Source organism: Silene latifolia, chromosome 2 (genome assembly GCF_048544455.1).
Source record: "Silene latifolia isolate original U9 population chromosome 2, ASM4854445v1, whole genome shotgun sequence".
NCBI classification, from domain to species: Eukaryota; Viridiplantae; Streptophyta; class Magnoliopsida; order Caryophyllales; family Caryophyllaceae; genus Silene; species Silene latifolia.
Genome location: NC_133527.1, coordinates 180,434,098 through 180,448,706, shown reverse-complemented (window position 1 = coordinate 180,448,706; position 14,609 = coordinate 180,434,098). Strand labels below are relative to the sequence as shown.

Genomic DNA, 14,609 nt, shown 5'->3' with positions numbered 1-14,609 from the left:
ACACTATCGGTGACCACGTCACCGGACAATAACCGAGTAGGATTTGACTACAAATTCGCCTAATAAGGAAATAATTAACTTAGTATTTTAGCTTAGAAACAAAACAGATGAACATAATAATTAGGGGTGTTCATTCACGGTTCGGTTCACCGAACCTCTAATTTAATTTGGTTCGCACACGGTTCGGTTCGGCAAAAATCGAACCTAAACCGCACCGTTTCTAACGGTTATAAACGGTTCTGTTAACCACTTTAAACGGTTATTAGCGGTTCGGTTACTGGTTAACCGATAATCGTTCTATATATACTTTTTTTTCAGTTTTCGTTAATTTTTTCTAATAGTTTGATTAAATTTTCATTATATATTATACTCAACAATAAAGTTAATTAGATAAACTTGAACATTAATCAATTTAAGAAATTTAAATTTGGATACACTAAGAAAATTAAATGAAAGAACAGTTTTCTATATAATATTTTAATTTTTTGCTTACTTTTTTGTGAAACTGTTCGGTTCGGTTAACCGGTTTTCTAAAATTACGAACCTTAACCGAACCTGTTCCATATTAAAGTTAACGGTTCGGTTCAAAGAACCGCCTTATCGAAACGGTTCGGTTAACCGAACCTTAAAAATGCACGGTTTTTCGATTTTTCGGTTAGGTTATTGCGATTCGGTTTATTCTGAACGCCCCTAATAATAATTGTTCCGGGTGTAATTCCGGAGCAGGATTTGTGACCACGTAAGCTTGTAGAATGATGTCTTTGCTTGTCTCTTCCTTTCGCTCTTTCCTGTTTAAGATGAACAAACTGAGGGCTCGGCTTGTTACCGAGCGTACTCACTCCCACGCTCAAGTCAGTAAACTTAAAGAGATTAAGTTGTGTGTTACTTGGCAAAGTATATTGTAGAGAGATAAGGGAGTTTATACCAGATTAATAGTGAGTTTTTGGATCAATTGTGAATCGTTTTCTCAATGAGGATTGAGGAGTATTTATAGACTTTCACCTTTTGTCAAGTAGTGGCCAAGTGGCCAAGTGGCTAGCAGGTGGAAAGATTGTTCTACCCTCGGCCGAGGGACCCATGGCAGGCCGGTTGGCCTGGTTGACTCCATGCCGAGGGGACTGGATGTGAGTACGCGGATATGCCTCCCGGCTGGCTAGTTGCCTAGCCGAGACCCAGTGACAGAAGCGACGGCTTCGCGTCGGTTAAGTTTCTAATACGTTGACTTGCTGTCTTTTGACTTTGACCTTGTTCAATATGTTGACTCGGTCAGCGGGTGCAGAATATGCCCCATCAATAATAATAATGATCTAGATATACAATTATGGATTCAAAGGATCCAGACTTTTACCCACTTACCACTCGATGGTAATTTGAGCAAATTTGACTCGACCCTAAATTATACTCCCTCCTAGTTGCTCACTTGCTCATTTCTTCCCCTTCTATTTTGCAAGAAATAAGGAAATAATTTTAAACCACACAAAAGATTCTACCTCACATGCAAATGAATTTTGACCACACAAAACCTGCCAAAAAAGGAAAGAGTGAAGAAAATCCGACTACCATGAAAAAGGAAAGAGGGAAAAAATAATCGACTAGGAGGGAGTATTAGGCCCTGTTCTTTTGGACTGAAACTAATCTGATCTGAACTGAACTGAACTTATAGGATCTCGAATCGAATCGAATCAACTTATAGGATCTCGAATCGAATCAACTTATAGAATCTGAATCGAATCGAACTTATAGGATCTCGAATCAACTTATAGGATCTCGAATCAATCGAATCGAATCAACTTATAGGATCTCGAATCGAACTTATAAGATCTCGAATCGAATCAATCAACTTATAGGATTCGAATCAATCGAACTTATAGGATCTCGAATCAATCGAATCAACTTATAGGATCTGAACTGAACTTAAATTAAGTGACTTTAAGTCCAAAAGAACAGGACCTTAACCTCATAGAAATATAACGTAACATTTCGACCATTGTTAACCGACTCAAGTAATCTGATTGACACCTAGTAAGATATTGTGTGGGAGGGATAAGTTTTGGGTCAGAGGCCAAAGCAACAAGGGTCCCCTAAAAAATAAAGGCCCAAAGCAAAGGAAGAAATAGAGACAAGAGAGTAAAAGGAGGCTGTAATAGTGACTAATGAGAGAGATAAGAGCCAAACAACTTTAATGAGGAAATCAAATCAAGAAAGACAAAGCAAAAGGGGCCGTCAGGTAGAGTAACGTAGTATTATTACTAGTACAAGTGTATATAACCCACGAGCTTGTGCCTATTTTGGGCAATCATACTCTCAGTCTCGTCCTTTCACTTTCTATACCATCAATTATACCGAATAGGTATCTCTGTCTTCTCAGGTCAACTCTTTTCTCCTCCCTCTCACATTGAATGTATCTGGATCCGATCCGAATTTGTTTTAAGTAGTCACAATGAGATAGAGATACGCGTATATACTTTGTCACTCAAGAAACACTTTACTAAAGAAATAACACTGCTAACGAGTGTCAAATTATAGACTTTTTTAGCACTGAGATATGTATTCCATTACTCGTCCGTCGTCACTGAAGAAATGCTTTAGAAAATAAATAACGCTAGTACAATTTTACATTACGAGTGCCAAATTACATTTTCCCTTGGGCATTATCATTCTTAAAAATTAAAATTCGATTCCGCCAAGTAATCATTCCTTCATAAATTTTTGCGACGAATTTACAAATCATTCCATCATAAAATGGGTCTACTTCGTAAAGATCCTGTAAATACTTCTGGTACGAAAATGATTGTGATAAAAAAAATGGTCAATTTTTCGCACATGCTACAGTTAACGGGTCTTCTAAAGAGAACTCGTCCAACCCAAGGATAGCCATATCTTATAACAAGCTTGTGAGAGGAAATGGTATCCGTCACAAGCTTGTGACGGATATCGCCGTCTTCAATGACATTTTCAACCCAAGGATAGCCATAATCCTTTGCTTAACATTCCTCATTGACATTAAGTTTCTTCGGTAATTCTCTTGTACGATGGTCTTTTCCGTGTACCGCTTTTGGGTAAATAGTGACCACTTTGAAAAAAAAATGGTCATTTTTTAGTCATAAAAAGTGATCACTGATTACATCACTTTCTCCTGGTGCCATGTACAACCGTCGCACAAGAAAATTTGTGAAGTTTCTTAGCTTTGATTGTTGGTTGAAGAACCCAAATACCACGACGACACAAACAGAAAGGAAAAGGCAGACACACATCACAAACCATTGAGGAACTGCAACCTTATGATACAAGATGGTACAAATAAAATAGGAAATCAGCTCCAGAATCTTGTACAAATGAAAGCCTTGGAATTTGAATACATGGAAGAAAAAAGGTGTCAATGTTTGGTTGTATAAATTGTCTAATCAAACCTAAAATCTTGAACAAACTTGAAAGCATAAATAAGAAGACAGGCTGACATGGAAAATTAGTTTGTTTTTGAAATCAGTTTGATGAACCAAAGATGACAGCCTGATTTGCCTCTCTGACACATGGATCGACTATTGTGTTCGACTTCGGCTGCTTTCCGCATTTCTTATGGGGTAGAAGTAAGGATGACCCTGCAAAAGTCACATTAGGAAATATGTCAAAAAAAAAAAAAAAAAATAGTTTTTGGTGGTTTAAGGGTGTGGGGGAACTGTGCTGGTGGAAGGGGAAGAGTTACGAAGGGCTCGCTGGACTCTGTCGAATCTGGTGGTGGTGAGGTGAGGGTGGGTGATTGTGGTGGTTGGCTGTCGAGTACGGTAGTGGTGGGTGGTTGGGATGTGTGGTAAGGAAGAAGAGGAAATATAGAAGTTTGGGTGAAGATTTGATTACTAACATGACATCATTAAACGATGCCTCTCTTACAAGGCAGCCTCGCCATAGAGGTGCACTCAAGTTTGACACTGTACAGTTTACAGCCATTGTCCTCGTTTAGAACAAGGCCAATTTACAGGAGAAGAACGAAGAACAAAAGGCGTATCATGCACTAATAAAATAACTTAGAATTTACCATTGCTTCTTTCGCAGTAGGTCTTTCTTGGTGATCATATTTAAGCAACCTATCGAGAAAGTCGATTGCCTGCAGAGAATACCGCTTCAATTAGCAGTTTGAAATCAAAGAAGAGTTCAATCATGTACAGTAATGGGATAGAATATTCACCTCAGGAACTGCCAAATGTTGATTATCTGCATTCATATATCGTGTCCATGGTTTCCGACTGTGCCTGAGAACCAATAGTATAAGACAGGACATCGTTAAGTAAACGGATGGATTCTTCGTTTTGAGCTGTATTAAAGAAAATCGAAATGGAAAAGGATTAAAAAAGACAACCTTCCTACAAGTGCAGAAAGATGAGGATCCAATTCTATGCGGTACTTATTCAGATATGCGTTCAATTCATCGGTTCCTAGCACCTGCACATATGAAAAATAAAGAAGACAAAATGTTAATCACTTACATCATTTATTGCCCAATATGAACACGTGCTAAAAAGAAGCTAAAACGGCATTTTTTACTCCAAAAGAGATGTAGGTAGATTAACTTGATGTGAACTTGAACCGATTTTTTAAGTCAAGGGAAATGTGAACAAATGTAGGAAGTATCAAGGCATGAACAAAGGAAACTAGAAAAAACTCCGTCCAATACAGTAGAAATTATTGTCCCCTGACGGGACTATTGTTCTCAATTGCTCCATTTCCATTTTTGGTAAAATTAAGAGAATACAGTTACAAGAACATCCTTACTAAGGCACAATTACCATCCTGCCACCCTCACCTACTAACCCAACCACAAACACCCAAACACCACCACAACCATACCCGCCCAAACACCATGTCCACAAGCTGGCTCCACAACTATAGTCAACCCATCCAGCCGGTCGCACAGAGTAGACAAATCGACTGATCTCACCACCACCATAGTTGACCACAACACATCACCACCACCAATGGGAGTTGAATGGCAGATCTGGGTGATGGTAGGGATGTGGCCTGTACGACATGGGATGTTAGAACCGAGGAGGTCGAGCTGTGCGAATGTTGGAGATATAAGGGTAAGGGGAGATGTGTTGAGGTGGGTGCAGAAGTCGGTTAGGAAGATGTGCAATTGAAGAATTGCTTAAGCTATCCTTCTTTTCACTAGTTACTCATTTACAACCCAGTGAACCCACCTAACTGTCTGTGCCATTGAGCATCTACAATCATTAGCTCACCTTCATAGGCTGGTCCAGTAAGCAGCCTTTTCTTAAGCTCAATTTGTAGGACCAAATAGAAGACTGCCAGACATGCATGCCTTTTAAGAGAGAAAAATCTAAGTGAAGTAAGTGCTATGGAGGCAAAAGCTTAGCCTGAACTGGTCTTTTAGACAAAAGGAGGAAGTGCAAGGGTTGGATCATATGAGACATTTCCCATAAATAGCTCGCTAACAATTTAGTTAATAGCTAATGAGGCTTATAAAATGTGTATGTTAAGATGGTGATATTGAACTAAGGCTCATTGATAACGAACGCAAGAGGAAAAAACTAAGTTTCTTTACAATAACAACAACAACATCAGAGCCGTAGTCCCAAAATGATTTGGCTGACATGAATCATCATCTGAAACCACCAAGGCAAGGCCTCAAGGGCATCTGATAGGGCTCCAGGGATTTCAGTAAAAAGAGTTGCAAAAACATATAAGTAAACAAACATGGAGTAGTATGTTTAAAATAATAATGATAATGATAATAATAATAACAATGGTGAAAATAAAATTATAAGCAACCCAAATTTTAAAAATAAAAGTACAAAATAAAATAAAAACAAAAAATTGAAAGAGTAGAATAAAAAGGAGAGAGAAATGATTAAGACGTGTAAGAATCAAACTCCATCATTCACTCGTATCTTTCTCTCCATAGTGTTCCTTCCATCGTCATATCCACATCAATCCCAAGAAACATTATTTCAGTCTCAATCACCTTTATCGAAGTTTTCTTAGGTCTTTCCTTAACTCCTCCCAATCTTTTTAGTTCCCCAATTTTCAAGCTTCCTAGCCGGGGCATTAGAGCATCCGCAAAGGAGGGAAATAAGCTCCCCTTTTGCCTTCTCTTTCCTCAAATGAGCAACCCCATTGTTGCACCAACCTCCCCATTTTTTGGGGTTCCACTGTTTTTAGGGAAGGTCCCCAACAAAAAGTAAGGCAATTTTTGTTACTTTTGGGGAGCTTCCCAAATTTTTGTGTGTGAATTGGGGAACCCCATTGTTGTATTGATGTAGTTATGAAATGGGGAGGGTAAATGGAAAAGTTAGAGGAAAATGAGGTGGACGAATAAAAAAAGGAAAGAGAAATTATGGGGAGCCTCACCTTTTTGCGGATGCTCTAAATCTCCCTCCTCACATGTTCAAAGCATCTTAATCTATTCTCTAATCTCCATCATCTTATCCTCTATTGACCTTCTCCCTACCCACCTAATTTCCAAGTCGATACTTCCTTGTATGACCACACATTCATCGTAGCATACGCATTTCTGTCACCTCCACCTTATGAACGTCACAGAGTTTCGCAAATGTCTAATTGTAGTGCGTTATAATCTACCCTTTAATCTATGAGACATGCCAAGATCACATAAAAACCCTATGGCGCTCTTCCATTTCAACCACCCTCCTTTAATCCTATGAGCCACATCCTTGTCTAGTTCTCTATCTTTCTGAAAAATAGACCCTAAATATCGGAAAAACTCAAATGCTTGAATGATTCTCAGATTTCTCGCACCAAAAATAATCCCATGTACTTGGGACCTCGCTAAACCTACATTCCAAATATCCGGTTTTACTTCTACTTCGTCTAAATCCACCAGCTTCCAAAGTATATTCCTCCATAATTTTAATTCCCAGTCGAGTCCCTCCTTCGTCTCATCAATCAAACATCATACACTAAGGAATGTAGTCTTGATTGACGTTGTCAACTCCTCCATGACTATAGCAAAGAGAAAAGGACTAAGAGCGGAATCTTGATGCACCTCGATTGCAATCAGGAACTCTATGACCTCCCAACAGTGGTTCTTACACTAGTACTAGCTCTTCCACACATGTCCTTTATTAGGTTGAAATATTTCCGAGATACCCCCTTCGTCGCTAAAACTAAGTTTATTTATAATTTAAAAACTTATGTGGTACTCCCATTTGATCCTTTCTGCTACTCACAAAAAGTTTCCATCTTAACTTAAATTAAAATCCGGTATTGCCAATCTTTTTACTAAAACAAAGGAAATATTTATAACATGCCCCTGCCACTGCCTCAACTCCATTTCTCAACCTTTGTGCCTCTCTGAGGCTGTAAAATGCTACAACGGCGCAAATCCCTACTCCTACTTTCCTCTCAACCCAAATAAGAATAAAAGCTAAACACAATGTAATAGCAAACCTGATGAAATTATGTCACCAAGGTACCACAACAATATACTTACTCAAAAAGCATTCTTTTGAATTATCAATATTAGCTCGTTGTGCACAGATCACACCACTCGTATGCCCTCATCCATATTGACTAATCTCTCCTTAGTAATTTCGAACCATTTAGATAAATTTTAAGCCCCACACGCATCATACTGAACCCCAAATCTATGCTCAAAGACACATTCCACGAATATGCAAGTTCCCAAGAAACACAATGGATAGCCATAGGGGTTGGATTTTGACTTTTGTGACAGCCCCTCATATAAACCTGGAGGGTATCTTTTCGTTTATATATTCATTATCCCACAAGCTTACACCAGTAACTGGTGATAGACAAGGTGCCTCAATATCAAGGATCAGCAAGCAAAGAGCAGTCTCAAACAGAAGAATGTAATGCCCAGATTAGCAAAATGCTAAATGTGTGGGAACAAGCTTGAATTTCCAGAAAATATCATCTGCCGGAAGAATAATCACATACATGACAAGATTGGCAACTCCAACTTCTTTTCTCTACATTGGGGTGACAGCATGACATCGTAATTTAAACGACTTATGTATCGATACAGACCTGCCTTCGAACCTAACATCACTAATTTAAGAAAATTCATATTGAATTTTGATTTTAAGTGTACATACCTTAGCTATCTTCACCAATTGGTCATAGTTATCATGTCCGTAAAAGAAAGGCTCCTTGCGAAATATCTGCAACAATAAAATGTAAACTTCTCAGGCTTTTCCTCCCTTCTACACAAAGGGATTGAAGGAAGGTTATTGTATATCGTAGACAAAATAATCGAAACACAAAAGATCGTGAGATAACACAGGAACTAATCACTAAAACACCAAGGTAAGAAGTAATTAGGTAAGATAAATGGACCCTCTAGTTTCACAGAAGCTCTCCAAGGCTCAAACATTTGTACTCCCTCCATCCTCAAACCCTCATTAAATACGCATGTACATCACAAAAGTCATGGCTGAAGCATCAGACTGTGTAAGGTGGGGTACTAAGGTGACACTGCTTAAGTTCACGCCTTCAAACTGTGTAAGGTGCAAAATAATTTTAAATTTCAACCCCCTCCATATTAACTTGAGAGCCAATTCTGAATTTTAAAGCCTCCAAAATCATGAAAACACTTCGTCTAGCGAAAGGGGCAAACACATTCCCTTCTTCAGGCCTCCATAGCCAATTTGAAAATGTACTTCAACTAAGTACCATATATTCATATAAGACATGCACAACCATTGACAAGCTGGCGTAAAATCAAACAAAGTTTAGTTAAGTACTCACCATTCCAGCAAACATACACCCAAGGCTCCACAAGTCTAAGGAGTAGTCATAGTCTTGCAAATCAACAAGAAGTTCAGGACCCTTGAAATACCTACAATAAACAAAAAAAAGTGTTAGTGAGCCTATAAATACTATAGACGCAAGCCCACTGACGGGCAAGCTAACGGTTTAAAATCCTGACGAAAATTTAGAACACTCATAAGACCTTCAATGAAGGGATTTAAACCAAAAAAACAACTCTCTTGAGTCTCTTCCATTGTTTTCTATTTGACTCTTATTTTTAAATGTGCAGTTATTTCACATCTGAGTCACTAACATTTTGTTTAGCATTTAAAGTCAATTGACCCTGAAACCTTTGGTTCCTCTAAGGAGCTTTTTGGAAGTGGCTTTTTAAGTTCTACAGCTTACAGGTGCCAGCACCCAACAACTTGTTTGTCCAACATAAATCATGCACCCTCAAAATCTTTAAAATTGCAACATTTTTTTGTCCAATACTACATTTCTTCTTTTAGCAGAACTACCACACTGAAATAACTATAATGCCCTTACTTATTGGAAACCAAAATATCCATGTGTAAATATCACCCAGCTAACCCCCAATTACGCCTTTGTCTTTTATCTTACCCCACTTGCCTATTGCAAACAGAAATATATGCTCAGAAAACATATGTTGAATTTCACAAGAATTCAAAGGAGTAATAGCAAGGCATCAGGTGGAAACAATTGTGATGTCTCGTGCAATTTCAGACCCATAGCATTCCCTACTGTAAACATTAAAAAAAACTACAATTGTACTGCATGCTCAAACAGTGGAAAGGATAGCTTATTTCAAACATCTACATAGGCAAAAACAAACCTTGATGCAACACGAACATTGTATTCTTTTCCTGGGTGATAAAATTCTGCAAGCCCCCAGTCTATAAGCCGTAGCTTACGCTGCTCATGATCAATCATAACATTATGGGGCTTCACATCACGATGCATAATGCCTTGTGAGTGACAATAATCTAGAGCCTGTACATAATGAACATAACTTAGATAAGAGACGTATAAAGAAGAGGTAAAGGAGGCAAAACCATCACTAAAGGAACACAATGCATGAGGCACTGAAGAATCACTGTTTGTAACCAAGCAAGTAGATACAATACCAAAGGATGCAGTAACACAGCGGACTCAAACAGGAAGAAAACTCATAGTATACACATAGTGATAATGTGATATAAAGGTACCAAATTCATCGTCCCCTTGCAATCCAGATACCACATGATATTGAGGACTTACAAAGTTATATCCCAGGCAGAACTTCAAGATAATAGGTTCTGCATAATGCCATTGCAGGGATGACTTTAATAGAGAGAACACAAATCTTGTCCTTGCAATTAATTTCAGCTTGCAGTGGACATAGTCCGTTCATGCTCCCACCCTACACCTACCCCCAACTCTCTCAGCCTCCTGCTGCCTAACCCCTACATCACCGTATCCCCACTCTTCTGCCAGACTGCCACTAGACCCAAGCTCAGACCCATTAACCATGCATGTGTTATTTCTTTTCCTGGGATTCATTGATGAAACTGTGAGGGAAAGAGAGGGGGAGCGGTGGTGAAGATGTGAGATTGGAAAGGCCGTGGGTGTGGGGATGGAAACAGGTGGAGGAGAGGCAAAGGTGGTGGGGTAGGATGAGGCGTTACGCTTGATAGTTGGCACGGTTGTTTAAATTATTAATTGCGACAATGTTAAGCTATGAGATCATCCTACAGGAAAGTTGCTAATGACATAGTTACTGGGCCGTAAAACACAACTTAGATGAAACATCGACATACAGAAAAGGGATGTTCCTGAATAAGGATGTCATCAATAAAGTTGTTTCGCCCTTAATTTTTCAGACATTTTGTTTACAGTAGTGTCAGAAAGAATTAGCTATTTAATTGCCATAGTTACCATGATTAAATGGACAATATGCCAACGACTATGGATACTCTTCTGATGCGTTGAATTAGAAACAATTAAGAGTGACGAAATATTCTGAATATTAGAGACAAACGTTGCATCTAGGTATAATATCCCTATGATATCGAGTCTATCACCTATTAGCCTATTAACACAGGAGAAGAACTGGACAGTGAGGGAATAGGGTTTATAAAATAAAATAAAGGATTAAAATGTCACAAAACATGATAAGAACATAGTACAAAGCGCTTTTGATAAAAGACATAAGACATTTTATGTCAAAAACATTACAGTATTCTTGTTTTTGAAAAAAAGAGGGCAAAGGGATTGCTTTTGCTGTTTTAATGTCTTACTGTCCAAGCATGTTATTTTATGTTGAAAACGTTAGTCACCTTGGGTATAGAGATTAGGAGTTGCAAAATCACTGCAGGTAACCAAAGATAATATTCACTGATCTGGTCAGGTTTGACACCATCTTACAAGTGACTCACGGGTAGACAACTTGACCCGCAAAATAAATACAACAACATTACCCAGCGCCTCAATGGCTTCCGCAAATTGCGGGGTAAGGGGGGTCCGATGTGCTCAGTCTTTACCCTATTAGCAACACAGCGAGACTATTTCTGAACTACCCAAGATGAAAATTGCGCCGAGAACTGCATCGAAGGACTGCTACTTCACAATAGAAAAAGAGCGGCCACTTTAGAAAATAAATACTTTAAAAAATACTTTTGAGTGTGGAAACTAAAGTGTGGTTACTAGACCCTAGATAATATTCACAGATCTGGTCAGGTCGGACACCATCTTACAAGTGACTCACCAACGGTTGACAACTTGACACAAATTAAATACTTTACAAAATACTTTTGAGTGCGGAAAACTAAAATGTGGTTACTAACTCTAAGGCCTTGTTTGGATACCAGAATAGGAGGGAAAGAGGGGAGGAAAGGGAGTGGATGTTTGGATACAATTTCCCTCCAAATCTTTCCTATGAGGGTATGTTTGGATGGGGGGATTTGGAAGGAAAGGAAAGGGAGGGAATAGGGCATTTAACATCTCTTGTTTGGATAGCAAATAAGGGTGGAGGGAAATGGAGGGGTAGAGATTTGGAGGGATCCATTTTCCCTCCTCCAAGGCAAATCAAAATCTCTCCACAAGAGGCAAGATTTGGAAGGAAATTGTATCCAAACACTCACATCCCATTTGCCCTCCCCTTCTCTTACCTCCCTTTCTCTTCCCTCCTTCCCCCTCCCCACCTTTTCCCTCCACTTTTGCTATCCAAACACAACCTAAGTGTAATTGGGCATCATCAAAAAGCAATAGAAGTATAAAACATATTCGTGGAAAACAAAAATAGAAAGTACAAGTGCTATCAAGAATAAATAAAAAGCAAATGATAGTGTTGTAGAACTGCAATGTCTCTTTTTGCATCTTATTTGTGCCAGAGTGGATAATTAAACTAAAACTCTTTTGCAGAAAACACCAATAAAATGACAGATAGGACAAGCACGACAAAAAAAAAAAAAGTATGAACTACTTCACTATACTACGACATGCAATTCATAAATGGTATAATCAAAAAGTTTACAAAGAACTTAATTAATTGACTTAGAAGAACTCACCTTTAAAAGTTCGTAAATGTAGTAGCGGATATCATAATCTGACAATGTAGGGTAAAGAACTTTAAAATCAGTGTTGTTCACGTATTCAAACACAAGGCTAGGAGTCTTTGACTGCTGATCTCTGACAATATCAAGTAATTTCACAATATTTGGTCCTCCACATAGGTTTTGCAGTATTTTTATCTCCCGCTTGATCTGTCGTCATACAAGATAGACAAATGAAATTTAGCAAAACCTTGTTCCAGTATCAAAAATAAGTTAGGGCAACAGGCTTGTCTGCTATACTAAAGTCTGATCACTGGTTTCATTCTTCTTTTAGACTCGAGGTCACATCAAGGAAGCACAAAGGATATCAAAGCCATTACTTTCCACAGAAATTACGAGCAATCAAGTTGAATGAAACATGACAGTTAAACAAGTCATCTTGATTGTAGTTTTCTTCCAACAACAACCTCTACCATCCAACTCGCCAAGTATGTGTTTGCATGAGCAACAGCGCCATTCAATTTGTTACTTCGTATCATTTTGGATAATAGAAGCCAAATATCTTAGAGAAAAAAGTGAAGGTCTTCTAAGTATCACTAAACATCACGTTGCCACACACTGACACAGGAGATCAATAAAATCATGTCAAGTGACTACAACACTAACTTTTTGTCTAGACACAAAAAGGGGAGGGAAAAAGAGTGGACAGCGACGAAAAGGAGAGAAAGGAAGGAAGAGGGAATGGACCAATGTCAAGGAAAACGGATCCCTTTATTTCTCTCCCTTTCATTTTCCTCCAATCACACTTGTTAACAAACCAAGGCATTTCGTTTCCCACCTTTCCCCCCTAAATCCTCGGTGTCAAATAACGCAAATCGATTTCCTTGAAGCACCAAGTGACATGCAAATAGATTATTTCACTTTCTATTCTTTGTCGGGGGTATTCTAATCAAAGTTAAAAAAAAAAAAAAATGATTGGGACGGAGAGAGTATTAATAGCAGAATAACGTAACTACTCAACAATCACCTGAAAAACGTAGAATAATAACAACTTGAAAAAGAAAGAAGGAAAGAAAGAAGAGACCTTCTTCTTCTTAACAGGTTTGAGAATCTTGATAACGCATTTCTCATTATTAGTAGTATGAACACCTTCAAACACCTCACTATATTTCCCTCTCCCAACCTTCCTCACCACCTCATAATCATCCTGTTCCCTGCCACAACCACAATCAATCAATCAATCAATCAATCAATCAATCAACGAATCGACAAATTCAACAAATTCAACAAATCGACAAAGCGAAAGCGAAACAAAGAAACTAACCCCCATTGAACGGTGAGCGACTCATAATCAGAATAATCCTTAGGACGGACGACATTAACGTCGGAATAAACCCTAGCCTTGGACGCAGCGCCAGGGCGGCGAATCGACTTTCCTATCCTCTGCGCCAGCGTGTCGGCCGTCGGACGCTGTGAGTACGACTTAGGCGGTGGCGGCGGCGGCTGTGACGGCGGCGGCGGCGGAGTGCGGAGGAGGGGGATCCGGGAGGAGAGGTGACGGCGGGTAGGAGAGAGAACGTAAGGGAGGGTAAAATTGGAAAAAGAAGAGAAGAGAAAGGAGAGGGATTTGGAAGGAAGAGGAGAAAGAGAGAGTAGTTGTTGCAGAGGAAGAAGAGGAGGCCTTACGGCCATCAAATTATTTAAGGATGTGTTTTTTTGGTAAACGGTGTTAAAGGGTGGGTCTCTTTCTTCATATTTAGACTCGTTTTATGAGAACCTAAACTATGAGGTCTATGACCATACTGCCAGACTACCTGCTTCCAGCTATGTTTGGTCGTTTGCTACCCTTTCTTTATTGTATTTTATTTCTATTAGACCATTCCCAAGCAAAAAATCGACTTAATTGGGTTAATCGGAATCAATATCTATATATCTATATTAATAAAGTAAGCTTGTTTTCGAGTGATTTCGTACACTCCAACTTTTTGAAACTACCTAAACTAATCTATCTTGTTCCGGGTGTAATTCCAGAGCAGTTACTTGTTTCCACCCGTGCTTGTTGAATGACGTCCTTGATTGAATCCTCCTTTCGGTCTCCTGAAACAATGAACAAACTGAGGGCTCGGCTTTGGCCGAGCGTACTCACTCTGACGCTCAAGTCAGTGGACTTAAAGAGATAAGTTGTTGTTACTTGGCGAAGTATATTTTGTAGAGAGATAAGGAAGATATTACCAGATGAATAGTGATTCTTAAGTTAAAATGTGGATCCCTTCCTCAATGAGAGTTGAGGAGTATTTATAGACTTTCACCTTT

At 38.9% G+C, this 14,609-nt stretch overlaps 1 protein-coding gene across 1 annotated transcript; it reads right to left on the bottom strand.

Moving 5' to 3' along the window:
* Positions 1 to 3,263: 3,263 nt before the first annotated feature.
* LOC141643546 (casein kinase II subunit alpha-like) lies at positions 3,264 to 14,084 on the bottom strand. Its single transcript, XM_074452742.1, has 10 exons — positions 13,621 to 14,084; positions 13,381 to 13,510; positions 12,312 to 12,506; positions 9,599 to 9,756; positions 8,743 to 8,833; positions 8,091 to 8,156; positions 4,355 to 4,437; positions 4,184 to 4,247; positions 4,034 to 4,102; positions 3,264 to 3,599 (listed from the first exon to the last, which is right to left on the bottom strand). The coding sequence occupies exons 1-10, from the start codon at positions 13,986 to 13,988 to the stop codon at positions 3,540 to 3,542; spliced, it is 1,284 nt and encodes a 427-aa protein (XP_074308843.1). The 5' UTR covers positions 13,989 to 14,084; the 3' UTR covers positions 3,264 to 3,539.
* Between the last annotated feature and the right edge of the window lie 525 nt (positions 14,085 to 14,609).